The 25,568-nt window shown below is 45.6% G+C and overlaps 2 protein-coding genes, 1 long non-coding RNA gene and 1 pseudogene across 8 annotated transcripts in view; 2 read left to right on the top strand and 2 right to left on the bottom strand.

Moving 5' to 3' along the window:
• Positions 1-386: 386 nt before the first annotated feature.
• LOC140513789 (gamma-tubulin complex component 4-like) lies at positions 387-20,035 on the bottom strand. 5 transcript variants are annotated; one of them, XM_072623796.1, is made up of 15 exons: positions 19,653-20,030; positions 14,151-14,270; positions 12,209-12,331; positions 11,720-11,773; positions 11,210-11,266; positions 9,082-9,161; positions 7,429-7,630; positions 6,416-6,581; positions 5,970-6,094; positions 5,307-5,357; positions 3,990-4,095; positions 3,536-3,643; positions 2,858-2,996; positions 1,345-1,522; positions 387-548 (listed from the first exon to the last, which is right to left on the bottom strand). In XM_072623796.1, the coding sequence occupies exons 1-15, from the start codon at positions 19,728-19,730 to the stop codon at positions 387-389; spliced, it is 1,749 nt and encodes a 582-aa protein (XP_072479897.1). In that variant the 5' UTR covers positions 19,731-20,030. The 5 variants fall into 5 exon arrangements, with proteins under 5 accessions (XP_072479897.1, XP_072479896.1, XP_072479898.1 ...); XM_072623795.1 differs by having other exon boundaries at positions 14,151-14,279; positions 19,653-20,029; XM_072623797.1 differs by lacking the exon at positions 11,720-11,773 and having other exon boundaries at positions 14,151-14,279; positions 19,653-20,028.
• On the top strand, positions 7,624-13,502 carry LOC140513862 (uncharacterized). 2 transcript variants are annotated; one of them, XR_011970407.1, is made up of 2 exons: positions 7,624-8,251; positions 11,098-13,502. It is a non-coding gene; the product is annotated as an uncharacterized lncRNA (long non-coding RNA). The 2 variants fall into 2 exon arrangements; XR_011970406.1 differs by lacking the exon at positions 11,098-13,502 and adding an exon at positions 8,424-9,047.
• Positions 20,036-21,048: 1,013 nt separating the features above from the next.
• The window catches only part of LOC140513790 (uncharacterized), a 65,491-nt gene continuing 60,971 nt past the window's right edge, over positions 21,049-25,568 (top strand). The window contains 3 exon segments of the mRNA XM_072623800.1: positions 21,049-21,363; positions 21,746-21,950; positions 24,487-24,578. Coding sequence (XP_072479901.1) covers positions 21,049-21,363; positions 21,746-21,950; positions 24,487-24,578 — 612 coding nt within the window.
• LOC140513796 (sentrin-specific protease 5-like) lies at positions 22,819-24,487 on the bottom strand (annotated as a pseudogene).

The raw sequence follows: 25,568 nt of genomic DNA on the forward strand, positions 1-25,568 counted from the left end.
TTGCTCTGTAAAACTTGGACTCAGTCAGGGCCACACTTGAGGACCTAGAGGGTCACATGTGGCCTGGAGGCCAGAGGTTCCCCACCCCCATCCTAATAGTTCACAGACATCTTTAGCAGAACAAGCATTTCACTCACTCTTACTTTTCATCATTACCACACATACACGCTAATGTAAAGCAGTTTCTGTTTCCTTTGCCTTAGACTATTCTTCTGTTCCTTATCTATCTCAGAAACCTGAATACATATCATCTGTGCTGTCTCCTATTTATAAATATTGCGAAATACCAACAAAAATGGGGAATAAAGATCTGATTAATGGAAGCCTGTTGTCTTGTCAACTCAATCAGCATCTGAAGAAGGGGAAGATTTAGTGCTATAAAAACTTCAGAAAGCCAAACGAGCCCCACTTACAGGTTTCAGCAAGATGAATGACTGAGCCAGCAAGTTGCTCAGGAAGTGGTCATGAGCCAACTGGATGCTCTCAAAATCCCTTGTGGAGTTAATCTGATGGAGGAGCTGGGAGAATTGAGACTCCAGCACATCTACCTGAAGGAGAATTAGAAGTAATTAAAGTATTTTATGGGACACAATCACTCTAGGATAGAAAGGATAGTGAGGCATCTGAAAAATAAAACACAGAAAACTCCCCTGTGCTCTTGAATTGACCAAGAAAGCCCTTGTTATGTGGCATGACACTGGCAGGGAAAGCTGAAAACCTGGTTCAACCCAGCCTCCTGTCATTAAAGCAGATGTTTTATGTTCATACTGACTGACTCAGTTACATTTTATTAAAATTTAAAGACTTATGGAACACTTCAGAAAGCCAAAACTTCAGTGATGCCAAAGACCTGAGATTTCATCCCGAGGATGCTTCCTTCAGTGAATTATATTGCCACCACTCTATACTTTAGCAGACAGTCTTTGTGAATTGCTGTGACCAAACCAATTCATCAGCTGACAATCAACCATCTAATGTGAAGCCTTTCCTAACTTAGTGAGGCTGGTCATATGGTCAGGACTTGCACTTTACTGACAACTTGCAAAAAATCTCAGGGTCAGCTTCCTGTCACAACAAAACAGAGCAGGATTTTAGGGTGATGCCAATGTCATCCTATCCACAAGAACTTAATAAGTGCCTTAGTGGTGCTGCTCATATGAGATTGTTAGTGCTTCTGGGGCTTCTTATGCCTCATCAATACCATTCCACATAGCAATCCTAAAAACCACGGCCAATTTTTTTCTCTCATGAGCGTTCCCCCAGGGCAAGAATAAAACATCCCTGCAAGACCTTTCTCCTGCCCTTTCTTCATCTCCCATGTACCATTCAACTTTCAGCACAGACCTGGAGATAATACTGAAGATTATCCACCAAGAAGGCCATGTGGTTCCGTAGGCGCCATTTAATGGCATCGCTCTGGTTAGACTTGAGATGCTTGCGCTGCATTTGGAGAGCCCAGCAGTGCTGCAGTTCTGCCTGCACTCGTCGTACGCTGAGCAAGTACTTGAAGACAACATTGTACCTGGGTCCAAAACAACCACCGTGAAGCTAGACTCTTCCATTCCCAGCTACCTCCCCTTTCCCCTCAGTCAAGTCCCAGATTCCTCCTCTTCCTCCCTTTTTCTTTCCCATTTTCAAAAAGAAAGGATTTGAAGCTAGCCAGAGAAGGGCCCTCTCTACTGGAGGCAAAGTCCTTGTTCCTTTCTCCTGAGGCTCAGCCCAATGCATGTTTCTGTCCCAGGACTTTCCATTTCACTCATGGGAGGCCCAGCATTCCAAACAGCCTCTGCTCCTTCTACCTTTACTTTGCAAGTCATGCCAAACAACACCTGCCTTACAGAGTTCACTGAACTATACAGAGGTCATGAGAAACAACAGGTGACCAGCCTTTGGGGAATGTAAACCCCTCAAAGGCAGGCATGTTTTTTCCACAATCTCTTAGGGCTCAGGATTGTGCCATGTGCATGATGAACTCTTAATGTTATGTAATGGTTAGCTGTCTGAGAGTGATACAACGTTCTTTGAAAAGGAATGAGTTTCCTATCTCCACAAATATCCAAATGGTGGTTGAATTACTCTTTCAGAGAAAGAAAGAACTGCCCTGGGAGTGAGGCTGTACTACATAACTTGTATGGTCCCTTCCAATTCTAGAGTCTGTGATTCTAAACTTTTTATTCCTCCCTAGGTCGTGACAGCTGCTGACATGGGAGAAATGTCAGAGGACACATACTGAAGACAAGCACTTGGAAGAAGAGTTGATTCCTAGGGGAACTGGAACTATGTGACCTCTCATCTTGGCATGAGTTTACACAGAAAAATAAGAAACCTAATTTCCTTCAATTCTAAAATAATCCCTGTTGAAACCTGCCTTCTTCAAAGGGCTCAAGGACACATCCAGCATCAAGCTTATTATGCCGATCACTGCCACCTCAAATTAATTTCAAAAACAGAAGCAACATGGCATATGAGGAAGACCTAGGAGTTTGGAGGTCATTGAATCCAACCCCCTCATTCAACAGATGAGGACACTAAGGCCTGGGGGCTTTACATGACTTGCCCATCAACACAGAGGTAGCCAATGGCACAGCCAGGATTCACACTCAGGTTTAGTGATTCCAAGGTGAATGCTATTTCTACTAAACCATACTACTTCCCCAAGGGCTCTTTTACCAGAAGTTCTCTAAACAGTTTTAGGTCAGCATCTGCAGGTTAAATAGACTGGGGTGGAGATGGATGGATTCTTGAAGTTGTATCTCCTGGGCCTGCAGATTACTAACAACTGGTCAGAGGGCCTCTATCTTCCCTGCCATAGTTAGTGTTTGCTAGCAAAAAGCTCACAGAGGTCTTGTAAACCTACTTCTCCAGGACAGCAGCAGTGAAGAGAATGTGCAGAGGCCACTGCACTTTGTAGGAAAGACCTAGGGCTGCCCAGCCTGACGCAGGGGCTTCTCGGGGAGAGGTGTCCCGAGAAGGTGCTTCTCGTGCTTGAGTAACATCTAAGGCAAAAAAAAAAAAAGAAAAAGAAAATGAAGAAACTTCAGTCTAATTAAGACAGACAACTTGTTTTGTTGAAAGAAGAATGCACATGAATAACATGAGAGAAAAAACCAGGGGGATGTCTAAGACACAAGGAGGAAAACATAGTGGGCAGAGGGCAAGGAAACAATGTGTAGGCAGGTTTTTTGGTAGATCTTAGAGATTATTTTGTTGTCTTTAGAGACAGAGGCAGCTGGAATAAGACAAGAACTGACGCATGGCATAATGAAAAAACCCTTGGCTGCTAATGAAGTGGTCTGGATTCCAATCCTGGCTGTGCCACTCATGAGTCTCGGTAAGTCGCGTAACCACCCTGTATCCCTGTTTCTTAATCTTTAAAATGAAGAGGCTGAACTAGAAGATTTCTTAGGACCCCCTGAGTGCTAAAGGTAGATAACTCTAAGATGAAAACCATATAAGCGTCTTCAGAGAAGGAAGCAGCATCAGGAAAAAAGGGAGGAACAATGATATGCGAAGGAGAGAGAAAGGGAATTAATACCCTTATGTTCCTTTCCATGGTACTCAATTGTCAGGTGAAGCAGAGGGAGGAGGTTGTCATCATCTAACAGCACCTTGTGGGCAGACTGCTGGAAGGCCACATTAACATCTGGCAGAGAGAAAGAACAAGGAGCAAATAATAGCACCTGGCTATATGATGAAGCCTGGAAGAAATGTTCTCCCATCCAACCCTGCCTGACCGTCAGGAACAAACACTATTTGACTTTGGGGTCCAGACCACACCATTTCATACAGATATCATTGGTTATGTGGCTGCTTGTCCCAGGAGATGACTGCAGTGTGATGGAAGCTATCCAGGCCCACTGAAATGGCTTCCCTAGGCAGCAACAGAAGGTAAGGAGGCTGCCCCTCAAGCCCTCAATGAAGAAGCTGAGAGTTGGGCTCTTCTCTCAAGGAAAGTAACTTAGTCATTCACTCTTCTGTTGAGTACTTACCATGCTCAGTTACTGCAGTGGGCGGTGTCTTTAACATATGCTGGGCTGTGTCAATGAAGGCCTGGAACAGTTCTCCTCGTCCCAGCAGGTAAAAGTCTTTAATGATCTTTGAAAAAGAATGTCAGTATACAAGTCAACAATCACACAAGTCTTAGGAATTCTTCGCTATCCAAGGAATTGAATTCAATCCAATTAAAGCATTCACAAAGCTCCTATTATGTATAAGGCACTGTCCAAGGAGAGAGGAACACACAGAAGAAAATTAAATTACCCCTACTGTTGAGTGGCTTATAGTCTACTTGGGAGATGGAATATTTACCTAAATAAGTAAAACTAAAGATAAATTAGAGCAGAAAGCACTAAAAACTGGGGAGATAAGCGAAGGCTTCCCTGAGGAAGTGGAACCCAAGTTAAGCCTTGAAGGAAGAAGACGAGGACTTTTGCAAAGCAGAGATGACAAAGGAATGCATTCCAGACATGGGGGGGATGGCTCATGTGAGAAGAAAGAGGCTGGAGACGAAGCATTTGGGAACAGTTAGTTCTCATAATGGTCAGAACACAGAGCTCATGAAAGGGAATAGTATGAAGTAACACTGGCAAAGTAGGTTCCCAGACTGTAGAAAGGCTTTTAAACTAGAAACAGTGCAGAGCTGTCTCCTTAATTAGGACCCAACTAACACATGGATTTGGAGGCAGCGTGGTACAGTGGATAAAGAGCCAACCTCAGAGTCAAGAAGACCTGGGTCCAAGTCCCTTTTGGGATAGATCTTGGTTGTATGACCCTGGGCAAATCACTCAACCTCCACATAAATTCTCTAAAACAAGGAGTTGCAGAGAAGGTACTGATATACACTGATAGAATGTTTTTCCTTGGGAATTCCCCATACCAATGAACACAGTGTCATTTCCTTCCTGTCCCCAACAGATGGATGTGAGATTCTGCCCCTCTAAACAGGCATATCAAGAAGAGAAATTTTAGTGGTGCTGTTAAGCCAGGAAGATTACAGTATATTTGATATCTTTACTTGGTGGCAACACAAATGATAAAATTACAAGAAAACTTATGTCTATCTCTTTGTCCTACAGTATGGTATATCTCTACAATCATGTTTGTATTTACAGAAGCAAATCCTGGAAGGAATTATTCCTTCAGATGACACCCAGCAATGGGCTGCTCATTTTGGGGAAGAGTATACAAGGTCATCCTAAGAATCCAGGGATAGGTTTTTTTCCCCAAATCAATAGAGTTAGGGAAGGCAAAGGTCATTTCCTGTTAGTTACATTTTAACAATAAAGAAAAATAAATGAAACTATTACCTTTAGTTGGCCTAATAAATCTGACTCCTCCACCATAAGTTTCCATAGATGCTGAGGAAACAAGAACATCAGTGAAATCCCATTTTGAGAACACCATTACAAAGGAGGATTCTTTATTTAAAAAGCTGCTCTATATTCCACTGAATGACTCAGGAAAGAATACTACTCATATGATCATGACAATAAACTGTCTACAAAAAACCCTTCTGAAAACCTGCTACTAGACCCTGTACAGACGGCAGCAGCAAGAGAGCTTAGCCCTTCGTCCTTTTGTTCTTTAGTGGAAAACCCAATCTGGTCCCAAGCTCCCGTGGAGCAGAAATACACACACAAAGTGAAACAAAGATCTCATCTATTCCTTCAACTAAAGAAAACGTTGTGACGCGAGATGCTGAGTGGATTGTGTCTCTGTCACCGTCAGGCAGCTAGCAAGGCATTCCATGTCCCATAAGAGACTGAGCTCAGTAAGAGGGAAGGACACTTACTATGGCAGCATTCCTAAAACCCAAAGACGGAGAAAGCGTCTGGCCTGAGGAATCATTTCTTCACCCTGGTCTCTAGTGCCAGCTAGAAGAAGCAGCTGCTGTGCTCCACTCTCTATCTTTCCAGGTCAATCCACCCCCTCAGAAAACATATGCTGGATCAGACACTTAAAAGGCAAACCTCAGCAACAGTGCTGCGTATCCGGTCCACCACCAGCTCAAAATCCACAAGGCTGAAAAGAGGCTGCTGCTTGAGGCGATGCAGTTCGGCAGCAAAGGTGTCTTCTTGATTCTTTAAAATAGATCCTGTGTATCATGGACAGTAGGAGGAGAGACCCTCGGAGCTATGCTATCAACAACGCTCTGATTCTTTCATTTGTTACTATAGACAATCTAACTAACCAGGGTCTAGTAAATACAGGGCAATAATTTTTGCTCTTAACCACTGGGTGCCACTTCCCTTGCTTTGAAGATTTCTGACAAGAAGCATCATGGTGCCCTCTTACAAGATTTATTTCAAAATATGATGTACTACACTGACCACTGCCTTGGCTCATGAGGCAATGGGCAATAAAAGCTGCTCTTGACCAGCTCTTGGGGATGAGATGTTAGGACAGGACTTCCTACCTTTTCTGGTCAGATTCACATTCTGATTCTCAAACATCTGTACAGACTCTCCTACAAACAGGATTTTTTCAGCGACTCTCACTGGAATATAGGAAGGAAGTATTTCCACCCGAAGGGAAAACTGCTTCAGGGATGGGGCCAGCATGTTCTCTTCCTCAATCAGGCGCTGGGTGAGGAGATACAGAGTGACAAAGGAAACAAGAAAGTATGCAGTAACTCTATCTATCTCCATCCTTTATATTCCATAGTTAATATATTGGGCAATAGGGACTTTAAACCCAGGGATGTACAACTCCCACCTGCCAGGCATGTACTGTGCTTGCAAGGAGGTAGTCTAGCCTGGTGGCTAGCAGGCAGGAGAGGCACAACACATGAACGTTCTAGTTCTAGCATTGCCATTAACTAGTTACAGGACTCTAGCTAAATCATTCAACTGCTCTGAGCCTTAGTTCCTTCCTCTGTAAAATGAGTAGGTTGGACTAGACCTGTGAAGTCCTAAAAAAAAAAATCCTATTATGCTCAGTTCCAAGAATTTATGATTCTTATGTAATACACTGGCATCTATATAGGTTTTTGTGAATCCTAATTAAGACCTTGAGCTGCATCAAAAAGCTGCCAGAGAGACACAACTTAAGGAGCTGTCCACTTCCTAAGTATGGTATTAGTATGGTATGAAGAAGGCCTCACAACTGCCCAGCCTAATGGATTATCATAGACTCACGGGTCTGGAACTGGATCAAGTCCAATCTCATTTTAGAGACGAGGAAAATAGGCCCCAGGGAGGTTAAGTCTGGACCTAGACAAACAAGCAAAGGAGGTGGGGGTTGTACTCTTCAGCGCTCTTTCCCATGCATCCTGCAAACCTCATTCAGACAAAGGCAAATATCAGGAGGGACAGGCTGAAGGAAGTGGCGCAGATGGCACCGAGGTGGCAGGCTCAGTGCAAGCTCATGTGAGAGGGCGAAGGGGTCACTATCTGGTGGAATGTACTGCCTTTCCCTTCAAATCCTCACCAGGTCCTGAAGTTCTCGTAACTGCTTCCCTGTCAGGCCTCCAATGCCCAGGTCTTCCTCCTCCTCCTCCAGTTGAGTAGAGACAAGGCCAGAAGATGGGCCCTGTTTAATAAAGAACTCTTCGTGTTGGTCCAAGAGGAGGCCATGTAGCATCCAGGCAGAAAGCTGCTTGTACATGACCCCATGGCACACTGCCAAGATCCTGAGTGGAGAAAGGGAGAGAAAAACCAATGCCATAAAAGCCCTTGCTGGGCACAAACACCCAGGCCATTCTGGGACGTCACTAGAGGGTACTGGCCAAGATCTGAGTAAGAATTTGGTGAGTCAGAAGGGAAACTGTCCATTACACTAAAAATAATCATTCCATTTTTATTCCTATCTTTTTGGAATTAGTCATTAAATTTCTTATAATTAAAGTTCCCATATTAAGTTTAAAATGTCCTTCAGCTATTTTGACAGTTTCTTTTCCATATTGTTTATTCTCACCCTGCGTAAGAGTTTCAGAGCTGAAAATTCCTGCTAAAACACAATGAGATGAGCTCAGAGAAGTCTGTTTCTCTGCCAGCAAAAGCAGTTTGCTCCTTTTCTCTTGTTTCACCAAAAAGGAAGGGAATGGATGTGGTAAGGGAGGATGACTCAATTAGAAATGGAGCATTACAAAAATACATGAAAAGAGAAGATCAAGCACCCTCTCCAGAACTAGCTCAAGTATTTCCAAGATGTTCTTGTGCAGTAACCAAATATTAGAATTAGAAGGAAACTTGGAGATCAGAGTCCAGTCTTTCCACCCAGGACAGAAGCTTAACTTCAAGTTTTAAAGAAGGTAAGATAAAAATGGGCAATATGAGCTGGTTCCCTACCACCGCCAGCATCAAACAGAAAATTCTCTGCTTAGCCCCCTTCTTACCTTTCCGGTCTTCTTATCCTCTACTTCTCTCCATATACTTTACAATCCAGCAGCTCCTGCCTTCTCCTAACTCCATGCTTTGTTACAGGCTGTCCCACTGCCTGGGAGGTTTTTCCTTCTACTCTCCACATGTTGGCTCCCTTGGCTTACTTCAGGACTCAGCTCAAATCCCACCATCTACTGGAGGCCTTTCCTGGTCCCTCCCCAATACCAGTGGCTGATCTGAAATTACTTTTCAACTACTCCATATAAACAATATCTTATATGTAAATAGTTTAAAAGTTGTTTCTCCCATTAGGAAAATAAGATACTTGAGAGGAGGGACAGTATTTTTACCTTTCTTTGTATTTTCAGGCTTAGCAAAGAGCCTGGCAAATAGTAAACATTTAATAAAATGCCGGTTGACTTACTGACTGAAAATAGCAATTACTTTAAAAGATATACTCAAATATAGCCAAGCAAAACCCAGCATATATAATGGTAACACCCTAAGGATGATGGGATCTGACAATCAGAGGGACCTTAAAGTCATCCACACTAATTCATTCTCTTTTATGTAGTACCATCCTGGATTCTTTATTGGCTGGCATCCTGGCCTCTCCTACTTTGATCATATAGACCTATCTGCTCAGTGTTAGCTTTTCAGTCCCATCTATTACTAACTATTTTGGAGAAGTTTTAGATCATATGCAAATAAAATGGTCTTGATGAACTGTGTCAATCTTATTTAAGTTTTTGTGACTTACTTTTCTAGCGCACTACGTACAGGAGGCAGTCCCCCACAGCTGTATTTGTATACTGTTTCCAAGATCTGACACCCATGAATCTGTGGAAAAGATAAACTTCTAAAAATTATACAGTGCCTGCTGCACAGTTTAAATTGTACATTCAGTTGTGATTGGTCCAGGAGGGACCTACTGAATCAATTCCAGTGGCACTTCCATAACTTTGTCCTTTCCTACCTCTTACACATCAACAGTGACTCCCTCATCTCACTCCCCCAATACACACACAAACACACACGCACACACTGATCCAGTGACAGTGGCCTCATTGCTGACATTCTGTCACTGGACTTCAGGCATTTTCCCCAGCTATCACTCATGCCTGGAAATCTTTCCTCCTCACCTCTGCCTCCTAGTTTTCCTGGATCCTTCAAGTCTCAGCTACAGTCCCCCCTTCTGCAAGAAGCCTTCCTGGATCCCCATATTTGCAGGTGCTACTAGCTACATATTCCATTGGGTTTCCTAAAAGTGACTGAATGGGTCAGTCAATCTCCTCCTGAGCCAGATCTACTTGGGGATATGCCTATTAGCTTGTTCTGGAAGAAGAAAGTAGAACTTCTCCACAAAGATACTGCATAAGAATGTTTAAATGTTTAGATTACAGGTTCTAGATTCATCAGCCAAGAATGAATATGTTAATTCAGAAGTAAAAACTACCAGCCCCCCCATCAGCTTCTTTAAGGAGAGAGTTTTTATCTTTGCTTCTGTAGTCAGAAAGGATAACATGGATGTAGCACATTTCCAATTGTGCAGAGTGAAGTCTAGTAAAATGTGCAAATCTTTTCTATTTCTGCTGAACTTCAGCCCACAGCATCCCTAGGCCCATCGTGGAAAAGAAGGTGAGTGAACCACCAGCTCTTCTTGGATTTTTCACTCTCCTTTCCCAATTGAAATGAGACAGAGAAGGCTAACATGGGAAAGGAGAGAAAATTTTCATCTGGCTCGTAACTCCATTCATGGTGGTACTTTTCTTCTCATTTTGGGGGGACAGGGGAGTGTAAAGAAGCTGCAGGGGTAGAGAGGTCCATGAAGAAGCCCACACAAGGCTTCCAGGAATGGAGGGGATGCACTTAAACAACTCACTGTGCATACAGCTGGGTATGTGTCTACACAACACAAAATGAAGTAGAGGGCTGGCAACTGTTTGGTCCAATTCATCAAAGAAAGAAGCCAAATTAGATACTTTTGCCTCTGTGCTATGGTTACCTCTATGTGGGACTGAGTCCTACCCTTCATTCAATTCTTTGGCCTAAATTATCTGGTTGGGCTTTTTAGCTGAAGAAGTGGCACTTATTTACTCTGTGTGTGTGTGTGTGTGTGTGTGTGTGTGTGTGTGTGTGTGTGTGTATGTGTATGCATAAGTACAAGTGTGTATGTGTAAGAGAGGCAGACAGACAGATCAGAGTTGGGGGGGGAGAGAAAGAGAAGGGGGCAAGAGGGAGGGAGCCCATATACATTAGTATTGATATGTATTCTGCATCTGTGTGACATTTACAAAGGTCTCATTAAATATCTCTGGGGTTGGGAGTGTGTAGAAGGAGGGAAAGAGGACAGGAGTGTGTCACATGCAACCCAATTGTCTCACTGCAGATTTTTTTAAAATGCTGTGGATGAATTTGTAAAAATTATACTACTTTCAAGGCTGCTTCCTGTGATTGTTCTTATAACAACTCAAGAGAAAAGGACTCAGGGAGCCAGAGGGTACTTTTCACAACCCAACTTGACTAGGTAATCTACTCAGCACTTGCTGATCTCAGAGTTACTAGCTCAGATCCCAAAAGCCAACAGTCTCCCAGAATACTTGGAATCAATTTTTCCATGACAGTAATAATAGCAACAACCTAAGTAAAAAGTACATTTAACAAAGTTAGGTGAATGACTTAGGCATGGTGACCTCTTAATACTGAAGCATGACCTTGAGGAAAAAGCTCCTTGCTCCCATCAATGATCAACATGTATGATGCTTTTCCTTCTCAGGTCTAATTTCATGGTTCCCCCAAACACAACAGTTTGAAGAAATCTATGTGGTGCAAATCACTAAGCACACTGAATTACGTACATCATTAACCAGAATAAAAGAAGTGCTTACCTTCTGACTCTTAATCTGTTCAACAACAACCATCACTGAGGGAAAAAGAAGTTGGAACTACAAAGCAAAGCAAAAGTTAATTAATCTAATGTAATCTCTTACGTGTTCCAAATGTAAGAGAGGGAGTATAAACATAAGCTCTGGAAATGATGGCGTTTCTGAATGAAGATACAGAGATCAACTCCAGCCAGAAGAGGCAAAAAAAGGGCCTACTCCTCTCAGCCTATCTTTAGCTAGAAACACCTATTTTGGAGGCTGGCAGGATAGTCAGTATAACATCAACATGGACAACTTTAGTACCAAATGTTAAGAGACGATTTATCTTCAGAATTCATGAAATAATGCTCATATAATAAAGCAGATTAAATGTACAAAACGTAAAATTTTAGATTCAAATTCCGAATCTGGAAGTAGGAGAGCTCTTCAAAATACTAGATTAGTCAAATATACCTAAAAGACTGAGAGAACAGACAAAAAGAACCCAAGATATTCCATTATCTACAAAGATACCTGGTCCAAGGAGTAATTGACATGTGATATGGAAAGGTGAGGGTCAGCAAGGAACTGCAATAAAAAACATAATTAGAAAAACACCATCTCAAAAAGTTTCTAACCTATGACCTAAGAACACTGGCTGGGGAGAGGGAGAGAACAGACCTTGTGGTAATGAGTGCTTTTAGGTTCCCACAGAAGATAGTGATACAGGGTCACTAAAGTGATACAGGTCACTAAAAACTGAAAGCAAAATGTTCACAGAATACCCTGGAACCTCTTACAGAGGCAAGAAGTTACTTTGATCATTAAATGAACAATACGGAGAGCTTATAGTGGTATATGCTCATTAAAGGCATTTTCCCAATTCTGAAACCCTAATTAAAGGAAGACAAGCTATGGTGGGGAGGGAGGACCGCATTTTCTTTCCAAGGATGTGGTCTAGTGAGGAAACTGGGGGACTCAGGGGCATTACTGCCTGCCTCTTTCTCCTCTTCTCTACCTCACCTCTTGCTCCAAGTCAAGCAGTGCTTGACGATATGGCTGCAGGATGGAGTCCAGACCTGTGCAGAAGGCCCGCAAATAAATTCCATGTAATCCACCCTGGCCTTGCTGGGACAGATGGTGATCCTGCGATTAAACAAAGGCTAATTAAATTAGCTCCAGGATTGGGACTTGCAGATCAAGTGCTGAACCTGGAGTCACAAAGACCTGAGTTCAAATATGGCTTCAAAACACCTCCTAGCTGTGGAACCCTAGACATGTAAAACTTCCTCTGTCTGCCTCAGTTTCCTTTGTAAAATGAGGATACTAACAGCACCTACCTCCCAGAGCTGCTGTGAGGACCAAATGGTACATCTGTCAAGTGCTTTACAAAATCCTTTAAGTATTATTTAAATACTATCCTTTTTGTTGTTATTACGTCATTATTAGTTGTACTGCTGATGTTTGAATAGCTGTGTCAAATTAACCTCCGTAAGAAGAAACATACAACGGAGTGAGGGAAATAGTTTGCCCATTAACATTGTTGGACCACAGATTGACAACACCAAAGGTCCTTGGAGTTCATCCAGTCCAACTTTCTCACTTCAGAGATGAGGAAGAGGTTCAGAGAGGTTAAGTGATCTGTCCAAGGTCACAAGAGGTAGAACTGGGGACTGAGTCCAGATTTGGTGCAGTGTGGAGCACTGGTCCTAAGACAAAGGAAAACTGAACTCTAGTGCTGGTTCCAAGACCGATTAGGTGGACAGCCTGAAGCAAAGTCACCTCACTTCTCTGAGCCTGGGTTTACTTCTCTGTAAAATGGGAAAAATATATTTATACTCCCTACCTAAAAGGATGTTGCGAGGAAAGCATTTTGTAAATATTTATATCAGTGTGAGTCATAATTCCTATTCCCACCTTCCAAAACTGATGTCATGTTTATTTTAAGCCAGAACCTTCTTAACCCTTTGCCTTAAGGAAGAATAAAAACTTTGTGATGAAAAAAGAAAAAGGACAGAATTCCTCCTCTGTTGAAAAAAATCCATCTTCCTTGAGAACTATTGGATCTGCGGAACCCATATTTTTAACTCCAACTTGAGCAAAAGCCCAGCCAGAAGTCTAAATTTAAAACCAGCCTCCAACTCCCTTCTCTCTCTTTCTAATGTGTATAATGCCACTCATAGACAGATGTTCTTCTGAGACCAGAGAGGTTCTGTTACTTCCTCAAAGGTCACATAGGAAGTATGTGACAGAACCAGATCCCCACCCAGCACTCTTCACATCGTACGCTGCTGACTCTTATGCTGTAGAACAAAAACTCCCAGAACTTACAGAAAAACAATTCAAATAACGACACATTTGTAAATAACCTTAGGGGAATTCCATCTTCCACAGGACTCTCTCTTTCATTCATCACATGGATCTGTTATGCTTCTAGGAAGCTAGGAGTTGAAATCACAGAGAGGCAAATTTATACTCAATGTCAGGAAAAAACTTCCTAACATCTACCAGGGGTGGGGAACCCGTGTCCTCAAGGCCACATGTGGTCCTCTAGGTCCTCAAAAGTGGCCCTTTGACTGAACCTAAACTTCACAGAACATATCTCCTTTGTTCTGTAAAACTTGGACTCAATCAACAGACTGTACCTGAGGACCTAGAAGGCCACATGTGGCCATGAGGCTGCAGGTTCCCCGCCCCTGACTTAGACCTATCCAAGCAGGGAATGGGTTACCTCAGGAAGTAATGAATTCTCTCCCATTAGAAGTCTTCAAGGACTGCTTGTAGTAAGAGTTTGGGCTATTTAATTCTCAAATTCAGTGACTCTATAAATGTTCCTGTCATTAATATTATTCGTAACACTGTTATTAATGTTACTATTAATACTACCGATACTTGGCACTCTTCTGAGCCCAAATGCAAGACGTATAAAAAACATCACCACTGTCCTCAAGGGCCGACCACCCACCTGCTGCTGCACATGGCCTGTATATCGTTCAATGAACTCTGTAAAGCGAATATAGTCCGTGCCAAGGCGGCAGAGTCGATTCAGGACGCTGGTTTCACTCGGATGGAGAAACGGAAAGTCCTGTGACACCTACAAAAGTGGTAACAACATTAAGGACACAGATGCCTCTGATTCATTTGACTCCCACCCTAAGGATACTCCAAATGCTTTACAATAATGACAGGATGTTTTTCTCCAAATGTTTTATGATGACATTTTTTTCTCCTCATTCTGCCTTTTGTGAGGTGTATTTATCAGAAGAGTTCTGTAAAATATAACTATTTGCACATTACTGGCATCTTTTTAAAGTGATTATAACAAATACATCATCATGTAAATGTCACTTAAAAAGAAAATGGTGTTTATTTTTTAAATGTAAAATTTCAATTAACAAGCATTTATTTTCTTTCTCTCCTTCTCTCTCATTAAAAAGAAAAAAAGAAAAACAAAACCCCTGTAATAAATGTGTATAGTTGGGCCAAACAAATTCTTGTACTGTCTAGGTCTAAAAAATGTCTCATTCTACATTTTGAATCCATCACCTGAATGGACTTTCATAATCTGGAAGGAGGTCAAGGAAGCTATGTAATAAGCAATTACCTTTTCCTTCCTAATCCCTTCAGCCTTGCCATCTCTAACATTCCACCAATGAATAAACACTTACCAAGCACCTTCTGTGTGCCCAGGACTGTGCTAGTTGTAGGGGATATGAAGAGGCACACCAACATATGCATATGAAAACTTAAAAAAAAAAAAAACTACTCAAGAGACAATGCAAGGCAATTGTATGAAGAAATTAAACAAAAAAAGTAAGAGAATTCTCCTCTTCTCAAACCCTATCACTTCACTAAATACCAAAGATGAGAAAGTCTATAAATAAGACAACTTTCTAAGTTGCTAAAATTGGAAAGTTTAGGGAAAAAATCCACCCAAACCACAGGTTAAATACAAAAAAATTCAAAAAGAAGAGGAAGAACAGCGCCGACTCCTTCTCCTTGGCTGAGCTCTTCAATTTCACGACCACTTTCTGAGCACCTCTGGGACAGGCACGGTGAGCAACAGAGGAAAAATGCAGCTGCATCTGCTCTTAAGGAGTTTACATCATACTGAGCAATACAGATAAGTAAATACAAAATGTATAAAAAGTCATGGGGGAAGGGTATCAACAAATGGGAAATGGGAAGAGGCATCTTATCTTCTGAGCTGAAGCTTGAAGAGAGCGGGGTCCCAAGAGGCAAAATGAAAAAGGAAAGCCTTTTAGGCATGGGGCACAGCATGGGTAAAGGCATGGAGAGAGGAGATGGGGTGCTCTCTACTAAGAATAAATAGAACCCAGTACAGATGGAACATTTAGTATATAAAGGAAAGTAATATGTAACCCTAGTGTAAAAAAAAGCTGGAGCCAAACTGGGAAGGGCTTTAAGTGTCTCTGATCCCTTCCCCTCCTCCCCAAAAAAAGTCTGAATTTTTTTCCAGTGCCAAAAAATCACCATTGAAACTCCTTGAGCAGAGGAATGACAAGATCATACATATGCTTTAAGAACATTACTTTGGTAGTTCTGTGGAGGGTGGACTGAAGAAGAGGAGACCAGATGCAAGGAGAACAATTAGAAAGTTATTCCAATTTCAAGGCATACACTGGTGAATTTGCATTTGATTTTAGAGGCAACAGGGAGCCATTAAAGCTTCATGAGCAGAAGAGTAGCATGGTTAAACCTATTCTTTAAGGATATGACTTTGGCATAAAAAGAACAGACTGAAAAAAGGGAGGGAGTGCAAATCAGAGGTTACTACAATAGTCCAGGTGAAAGGTGATGAGGACCACAAGTAGGAAGGCTCCCATGAGAGGAGAGAAAAGAACGTAGGTGAGAATGTCATGGAGGCAGAAGAGGTATGACTTACCAACAGATTGATCCCTGGGGGACGAAAAGGCTAAAGGAAGAATGAAGGATGACTCAGAGTTTCAGTTGTTTAACGGATAGTTGGAGACGTGGCACCAGAGCTCAGGACTGAGATGAGGGCTATCTGCCAAGAGATAATAGTTGGTCCCACGGGAACAAGAGGTGAACACCGTAAAAGAGTAGAGGTAAAGGAGAAGAGGGTCCAGGACCCAGCACTGTGGTGCTCCCACCCAGGGACAGTGCTTACGGGAGGATATGGATGAAGATCCTGCAAAGAGACTGAGAAGGATGGGTAGAGCAGAGAGGAAGAGAAGTATGAAAGAACAATGTCATACAAATCCAGAGATGGGAAAGTCAGAAAGAGGAGGCAGAGAAGTCAAGAATGATGAGGACTGAGAAAAGACCACTGGAATTAATAATACAGAGATCACTGGTAACCTTATACACAGTAACTTTAGCCAAGTGGTGAGGACAGAAGCAAGGATGCAGGAGGTTGAAAAACATGTGGGAAATGAGAAAGTAGAAGCAATGAGTGCAGACAGCTTTTTCTAGAAGTTTAACAGAAAACAGCTGGCATGTTTATGGGGCATCATGGAAAGAGCCGGTGGACAGGGAGAGATTAGAAATTTGGGAGAGCAAAGAGATATCTGAAAGAGCAAGTTCCCAGAGGAGATAGGAGAGGAGGTGATCAAAGGTTTTAGTAGAATAGGGCTTCTTCATTTTTACTGTGTCATGGACTCCTTTGGCAGATCATGTCTGGTGAAGGCCAAAGACCCCTTTTTCAGAAAAGTTTGTAAATATGCAAAAATAAAAAGCATGAGATTGCCAAAAGAACTAATTATATTGAAAATGTTATCAAACTGTTAAAAAAAAAAAAACCAAGTTCAAGGAATCTCTGACGTAGAGGATTTGGCATTAGTGAAGAGAAGGGCCATGTCTTCTTCCTTGACTAATGCAAAGGAGAGGATAACACCGAGATGATTTGAAGTACATAACAGAGTATATTAGCAAGCACCCTAGCACACCCAGGATGGCCTGCTAGCACAGGTTCTTTGATCTGCTTTTAAAGGAAAGACTGCTCAAAAAGGGGTTAACAATCCTACTTTAATTACATTCACTAGTTCAGGGGAAAAGTCAGCACCCTGAACTTGGAGAAAATGCAAGCAGAGAAATTAGCACAAAGACATACAGAACTCCAACAGTCTGGGTAAAGCAATATTGCTGTACACTTTATGTACATCACTGGATTGAGGGAGCACAGCCATCGGAGCAGTCGGGGTGTGGGGCGGAGATGTGTGGGCTCCGAACATATGGCTACTCAGAATCTCCACCAGGAAATCAAAGAAATCCAAAGATCCTTCTTATGAGTGGACCCCCAAAGCAAATGCCTACTCCCAGAATATATAACAAAGACTTGGCATCTGATTGGCTGAGTGCTCAGGAGCTTGAAGGTGCCCCAGCACTTAATTAGAAACTCCCTGTAGCCAGGGCTCTATGTGTCTATTAATGGTCAAAGAAGATCTTCAAATTCCCTTAACATTCCACAGAGGAGAAGAGGAAGCTCATGATGAACAGTCCTGAACTTTGAGTGAAGTGTGAGTTGAGACCTGCTGTCTAGAGAGAGCAGGGAAGGGGTGGGAGACAAGTACAACAGAAGGTCAATCAGGGAAGAGAACTGGCAAGCAGAAGTGAAGGCCAAGTCAAGATTAAGTAATATCCATTTGTGGAAGACCTAATTAGCAGTGCTGGGACTTCCTCTAGCAGCATTCATTAGCATGCAAGTAGGAGCAGATAATCAATCAGCAAGTATTTATTAAGTTCTCATTATAGGCTTGGCATTGTGCTAGGCAAAGAAAAATCGTCCTTTTCCTCAAGGATCTAAGTACTCCACTGCGGAGATACGACATATTTGCAAGCAAGTCAATACAGAACGTACACAATACAATTTTTCAAGGGGAGAACTAGCAGCTGCGGGCGGGCGCCTCATGGAGGAGATGGCACCTAAGGGCCTCCAGGAAGAGGGGACAGCCTGTGACAGGCACAAGGAGGGGAAAGGGAATTGCATGGGCTCAGTTTGGCTGCAAGGGAGTGCGTCAAGGGTACTCATGTCTAATCGATCACTCTGGAGTTAGACTGTGAGGGTATACTCCATGCCCGGTGGAGAAGTCTGAGCCTAGAGCCCAGCCAGAGCTAGGAATGCTCCTTGGGCAGGGGAGGGAAATGGTCAGGTCCATGTTTTAGAAGGGAACCCCGGGGAGGATGCATTCAGGAGGCGGCTTGGGTGTGAGAGGCAGAGGCAGGACTCGCTGATAGACACGGAGGCTAAGGGAGAAGGACAGGGAAGGCTGGATCTGGGCTGGGAGCCTGGGGAGACGGAGCTTTGGACAGGAACCGGGAAGTCAGCAGGAGGAAAAGGAGATTCAGGGATGGAGAGGAGGGCTTTTTGGACACGTGGAGTTTGAATTTCTTATAAAACACCTGGTTTAAAATACCTAACGGGCAGGGTGTGAGGTGTCTATGCAGGGAAAGAGACTAAGGCTGCATATCCAGGCAGGATGCCATCCGCGTGGGGAAGATAACGAGGTCCCTGAGAAAGGAGAGGGCACAGGCACACCTGCATCCGGGGAGCTGAGGAGTGGTCACATACGTAGGCAAAAGTCGGGTGGGGGGAAATTAAGTATTACAAACTGAGAGAGGAGTGTCCGGGAGCTGGGGGCTGGGGGGGGCGTAAAACGTCAAATACTGAAGCGAGGACTTGCCAATAAAGAGACCATTAGTAACCTGAAGAGTCTAGTTTCGTTGAATGATGGGGTCAAGAGACAGACTGCAGAGGGTCAGGAACGAAGAGGGCGCAGCGCGGGCAGCTTCTCCCAGCAGGGGGTCCAAGGGAGAAGAGGCTCGTAGGAGGGGCTGCACGGTCAGAGCCTCTGGAGGGGGGCTCGGGTCAAAGGGCAGCCTGAGCCTGGCAGGGGACCCCTGCTGTGAGGCGGCCAAGGCGGGGGCGGACCTCGGACCTCGGAGAAGTCTGACCCGCCTGCTTCATTTCTTAATTCTTACAGACCGGGCTGGTTACCGTAAAACACAGCGCAGGGTCCGCAATCACCTTGGACCGTCTTGGGGTTCCTAGGCAGACGCTGCAGCTGCTTGCCCTTTCCTTCTCTAGCTTATTTTACAGATGAGGAAACTGAGGCAGGCAGGGTGAAGTGACACAATTCTCCCTCGGCCATTCATTCTCTTCAGCCCTCTCGCGCAGACCCCGGTGGTGGCCCCGCCCCTCTACCCCAGCCCGCGCCAGAGCCCCGGGAGCCGACCCCCTCCCGCCCTTTTCCAGGCTCCGCCCCCTCATTAGCGGCTCCCAGGCCAAGCCCCGCCCCCCGCTCCTCCACCGCAGGCCCCGCAGTCCGTCCACGCTCCCTACTCCCAGGGTCCCGCCCCTCTGACCGCCTTACCCCGCCCCCCCCAGGTCCCGCCCCGGCCCTAAACACTGGCACTCTTAACTCCGCCCCTTGCTTTCCCCGTCAGGTGGAGTTCCAATTAGCGCTCCCTTCAGGGTGGGCCGTACCTGGAGGCCGCTCCGCTTGTTCCAGGTGAAGATGGCACCCGGGTACCCGCTCAAGGCCAAGAGCAGCTCGTGGATCATCCCCACGGCGGGCAGCGGGCCGCTGAGGCAGCGTCCGCCGGCGCGAGCTCCCCCGGCCGTCGGGGGAGGAGCGCTGCTCCAGCCGCTGTGCGCAAGGCCCGCTGGGAAGTGTAGTTCCGGCCGAATCAACTAGCCGGGAAAGACAATTCCTTCGAGGAAGAGAAAAAGGCACCGGCCAGCGCGAGGGCTTCCTTTTCCCTGCCAATGGAATCCCGGAAGCGTTCACGTAGCTTGGTCGGAGCGACCACGTTCGCTTCTAGTCCACCGAGCTCTCTGGGAGACGTAGTCCAGGCAGCGGCCTTGGCGCACGCGCCCTAAGGTCCTCGGTGTCTCCCGCGCGGACTTCCGGTTTGGGAGCCGGTCTGGGAGGCTGGAGAGCCGGGCCGGGGCCGGAGCGGGAGCGGGTGAGGCCCTCCGGGAGGCGGGGACCGGACTCGGTTCGCGGGGAGCGGTGGGAGGGGGCGGGGGTGGAGAGGAGCGGACAGATGGAGGAGGCAGGCCGGGACAGGGGTGCCTGGGGCTCCCCTCAGCCCAATCAGTGACCGTCTGGAAAGGACGGGACGACGCCAAGAGTGACCCGGCCGGAGGGAGCCGAGACAAAGAGACCGAAGCCCGGGCGCCCTGTCCTTTCCCGAACCCCGATCTCCCTCCCTCCGCCAGGCTCCGGGACACCCCAGGTCCTCTCCGCAGGGTCTTGTCCCCCGTGTAGAAGCGCTCCCCCGTCGGCTGTCACCCCCAGCTCACGGTGACCCCCAGGGCCCACCCGGCCCTCCCCTGTCGTGCCCGTTACGGGCCGGGACCCCGAGGTTCCCCAAACTAGAGGAAAACAAAGACCACACGTTCCTGCATCGATTGTTGCCTGGGGAGGTGGTGAAAGTGGAGCGGAGGGGGCGGGGCAGGCGCGGAGGGCTCTGGGAAGGGCTCGGATCGGGCGGGGGGCGGGCCGTGAGGGCCCCCTGCTGGGTGCTGGGTGCTGGGCCGCTGGCCCCTCCCGCCGCCTGGCAGCCGTTAGGATCCAGACCCCCCCCGGTGCTGTGGAGGTGCGGTCAGTACACGCGGTTCGCTGCTTCAGGCCGCAGAGGCAGCTTCGGGGCAGCCCCGCTCCCGTCCCTAACCCTGGCTTCTGCTCCCAGTCCAGCTGGTTCCTTCAGGCTGGCCCTGGGACGGCCTTGGATGAATGGGCGCCCCCTGGGACCCTCCCATTCCTCTGTGCCCAGGGAGAAGCTCCTCCCGCAGGTCCCCAAAGACAGAGAGGAGGCCGGGGGAAGCCCCGGCTGCCACACCTCCGTCTGATGTCAGACTGCCTCCTCTGTGAACGATGGCCAAGTCCGCTCTGAGAGGCGATGTGGGGAACTCGGAGACCTTCCGACAGCGGTTCAGGAGATTCCACTACCAGGAGGTGGCTGGGCCCCGGGAAGCTTTCAGCCAGCTCTGGGAGCTGTGCTGTAGGTGGTTACGGCCAGAGGTTCGGACCAAGGAGCAAATCCTGGAGACCCTGGTGCTGGAGCAATTCCTGGCCGTCCTGCCTGGGGAGAGTCAGCCCTGGGTACAGGAGCATCGTCCAGAGAGCGGAGAGGAAGCCGTGACCCTGGTAGAAGATTTGGAGAGAGAACCCAAGAGGCCGGAGTGCCCGGTGAGGAGCGGGGGATTCCGAAAGCAGGGTGAGGGACCACACGACAGGAGAAGTGGGGGTACAACAGGGCCCTTTGGCTCTCTGTACGATGGGTATTATTTCTGCCACGGAAACCAGTGGGTGACCGTTTGGCTGATCCTCCATCTACTATGCCAAAATGTCTCAGCAGTTTCTTGTACCGGGAATAAAAGGAGGGCATTGTTTTGAACTTCTTTACCAAATGTAGCATCTTGATCTCCCCTTTCTCAAGCTCTTTGCTGCCTGGGGAGTGGGATGTGTGGTTCTGCCCCTGTGGGATGATCTCCTTTGATTTCAAGTATTTATCCTTGGAAACCCACCCTAATCTAGCTTGTCATTGAGAACTAACGGGTATTCTGTCTAGGTCGCTGTCCCTGTGAAAGGGCAGGAAGTTCGAGCAGAGAAGGTGACACCTCTAAGATCACCTCTGCAGTTACCAAGTGTTCAGCAGGAAGCAGGGGAGTCCCAGCCCAAGGCTGTGGCCAAGAAAGAATGGGCAAGTTGCCCAGAACTAAGGCCCCAGGAACAGCTTAACCTAAAAGAGAAGCTCAGACCTCATCAAAGGACTGGTAAGAATACAGGTTCATTTAGGGAAAAGAGGGAGACACTTTAGGTTAGAGAGCTGACAATGAATGAGTGAGGCACTCTCAGGAGACTTTGGGATGTTTTAGAATGAAGTAGCCATTAGGGATCGCCAGAAGTTCACCCTCTGCCTCCTTGAAGTACCACACTTAACCTACTCACCTCAGTGATCTTTTTTTTTTTTTTTTATAAATTACCCTAAATGTTTTCAAAGGCATTTTTTGCAGAATTTAGCAACTTATTTTCTTTTGTTTCATCTATGTAAAAATAGTATTAATTCACCTTTATCAATATATAATCCTTTTCTGTTTTTTAGGATTTTTTAGGGTTTTTAGGGTTTTCCCCTCCAAGTTGAATTTTTCCTCAAGGTTTCCATTTCCCTGAATCTTTATTTTTGCTACTTTTCTCTGGAACCACCAGTTCCAGTGTTCCACATCTAGTTTGTGAAGCCCAAAATGGACCATATTTTTTTGAGAGTCTGATAAGTACAGGTTTGGCAGAACATCCTAAAGTTCTTATATGTTGTATTCATTCCCTTATATAACTCCCATTGTTGTGCTTAGGTAATAATTTATATCACCTGGTAAATTTTCATGCTGCCTCAATTTTTTTTGTTGTTGCCCTTGTGCCAGTTGGTCATTCTTTACCTTTGAATTATATAGCTTGTTTTTCTTCCTTGTACTCTATTGAACTATATCCTGTTTCTTTTTAATCACCTCTCCAGCTTAAGGCTATTTCAGCATCTCATTCTTTCCCACAGGTTGCTAGCAGATGTTTGCTAGCCACAACCAACTTGGTGTCACTTGTAGGCTTAAAATTGGCGTTCCTTAGACATTTAAGGCACGTATGAAAATATGAAGTAGCATTTTGGTTTATTTGTTGCACTACACAGTTGAAAAATGAATAATTTGACCATCTACTGTGGGTTTTTGTATTGGGTGAGGCACCGTGAAACACAAAGTGTATGTTCACAGTATTTTGCTCTCAAGGAGCTTGTGTTCCAGTTGAAAATCAAAGGTTATATGAAACAGTAGCAAACAATCTGGTTGTTTGCTACTGTATGGTTAAGAGAAGGAAGAGGCTAGAAAAGATAGGAAAAGCTTTCTTGGAATAGGTGGGGCTTTAAGGAGAGTTAATACTAGGCAGAAAGGAGAAATGAAGACATTTCAAGTGAGAGGAACAATAAGAGAGAAGAAACTGAGGCAGGGAAGATCATGCTGTGTTCTTGGAACAGGAAGGAGATTAAATTGCTTTAACTGGAGAAGGAATATTGGAGTAGTAGAAAAATAGGTTGGATTGGTGTGTTCGGGTGAGACTATCTCACTGCTCAGTCTGGTGAAGTGGGATGGATCCCAACCATGGGTGACATTGCCATTCTGCTGACTAGGGAGGGCCTCTCCGACACATGGCTCTGGGCCCCGGGCTACTGGGTGTTCTTGAGTTCTTTCCCTTTGCTGTGGGCCCTAAGGCGCTGCAGTCCATATCTGGGAAAGGAACCTGAGGGAGGGGAGCGGGGCTATTGGGACCTGAGTGAGGGAATGAGCTACAAGTACCCTCTGGCAGCCTTCCTGGCGCTTCTCCCTATGGCCCCTGGCGAACTTCTGCACCCAGCTCCGCTGCTGGCCTGTCCGAAGCTTACACGTTCTCCTCGATTTAAACTGGGGGGACCTCAGGATCCGGTACCCAAACGGAATCATGGACAGTTCCTTATACACCCGAAGCAGTGATATCCTTTTCCCCACTATGCTGGCTAAGCTGGGGCCTTCCCGGAGTTAGGGACGGCTGCTCCGGCTCCATTATGTTTGGGCCCAGCCCTTGGTAGCAGCTGCAGTAACAACCATTTCCCTTATGGTTCCTCAAGGTGACTAAGGTGGGGCTGCTCTCCACCTGGCCCTCCCTGCTGGCTGTCCTGAGCCTGCCAGGATCCTGGTGGTCAGTCCTCTGCCTGCAGCCATTGGCCTGACCTAACACACTGCCCACTGGCAAGCCAGCTGCTGCCGTGCGGGGCTCTTCCTCTGACTGGCATTCCTGGGCAGCATTCTCAACAGATGCTGCCAGGCTTTCAACGAGGTGCCCCCGGATGTGGGGGCTTACAGTGCCAGGGATTGGGTAGCTATGGGGAGCAGCCAGGCCCGTTTTCTGGCCCCACTTCCTCTGGAGCCGAAGAACCTTCCTCCCACGCTGGAGGGATTGGTACAGCCTGTGCCAGGTCCTCCGGGTCTCCTGCCTGGCGCGTAAAAGGCAGAACTTTTTAAGGCCCTCAAACCCGGCCCTCCACTTCTCTGAGAAGGCTGGCAAGTGGCTGCTTTTGCTGAGCAGAGATCTTTGCTGGCCTTTCATTGCTCTGTGGCATCGTGGGACCTGGACGCCTGATGCTCTGCCCAGGGCCCTGCTGCGTCACCCAGCCCCCGCCCCAGGGCCCCGCTGGCAAAACAAGTCAATTGTTAGGAAGTTCTTCTTTCTATTAAAGTGAAATCTGCTTCCTTGTAATTTTTGTTCGTGGTTCCATGTTCTGTTGTCCAGGACCAACTCAGTGTGGTGCAGTAGAAAGAGTCCTGGATGGAGAGTCAGAGGACCTGAGTTCAAATTCCCACCTATGCTATGCATCTCTTGGGGCAAGTAATTTTGCTTCTCTGGGCCTCAGTTTCCTCATCTGTAAAATGAAGGCTCCAAATTGTGGCCCTTTGGAAACTTTCAGAAGTTTAAGGCAACCATTCCTTTGTCTCCTCAATCTTCTCTAGGCTTTACATTCCAGTTCCTTTAATCTTTAGAAGGCATGGTTTCAAGTCTCCTCACTTCCTTGATCAACCCCTTCTTAGGGGCTCAGTGCTTAGAACTGGATGCAATGCTCCATATGTTGTCTGAATCAGCCAGAGAAGGGCAGGGCCACCTACCACCGCCTTGCCTTTGAATATTAATAAAGACCAAAATTGCATTTGATTTTGCTGTTGCATTGCCACATCATACTTATTGACTTGTATGGAGTTTTTGATCCATCAGATCCTCCAGATTTTTTTCACTTTAATTGCTATATATCCACATGTCTCCTGCCCTATACTTGATAGCTGTGTTTTTAAGCCCAAATAGAGGACTTTTATCTTTAATATATTTTTCCACATATACAAAGGTTTTTTTTTTTTAATTAATCTATGATTATATTATAGAGAGGCACTACAATGAAAATCTGACTTTAACACTGGAAGAACCTGAGCTCAAGTCCAGCCTCTGGCCCATATTGGCTGAGTGACCCCTGGAAAGTCATTTAAATCAATGTTCTGGGCAACTCTGAAACTATATATTGGAGAGTATTGACTTGCATCGTTAGAGGGACTTCCTTATCTAGGAGCTCCCTATCCCAATGAAAGCTAGGAGCTCCCTATCCCAATGAAAGCACAGACCTGTACCATATCCCTCTCATGATTATATTTTCACCTTGTTAGCTTCAGTTGATCCATACTCATTTGGATCACTGGTCTGTTATTTAGTGTATTAGCTGCTGCTCCTAGCTATGTATCATCTGAAAATTTAAATGCATGCCACCTATATCTTTATTCCACTAAATCACTGGGAAAATTTTGAATAGATTAGAGCTAGATTAGGATCTA

This window comes from Notamacropus eugenii, chromosome 7 (assembly GCF_028372415.1).
Source record: "Notamacropus eugenii isolate mMacEug1 chromosome 7, mMacEug1.pri_v2, whole genome shotgun sequence".
Lineage (NCBI taxonomy): Eukaryota > Metazoa > Chordata > Mammalia > Diprotodontia > Macropodidae > Notamacropus > Notamacropus eugenii.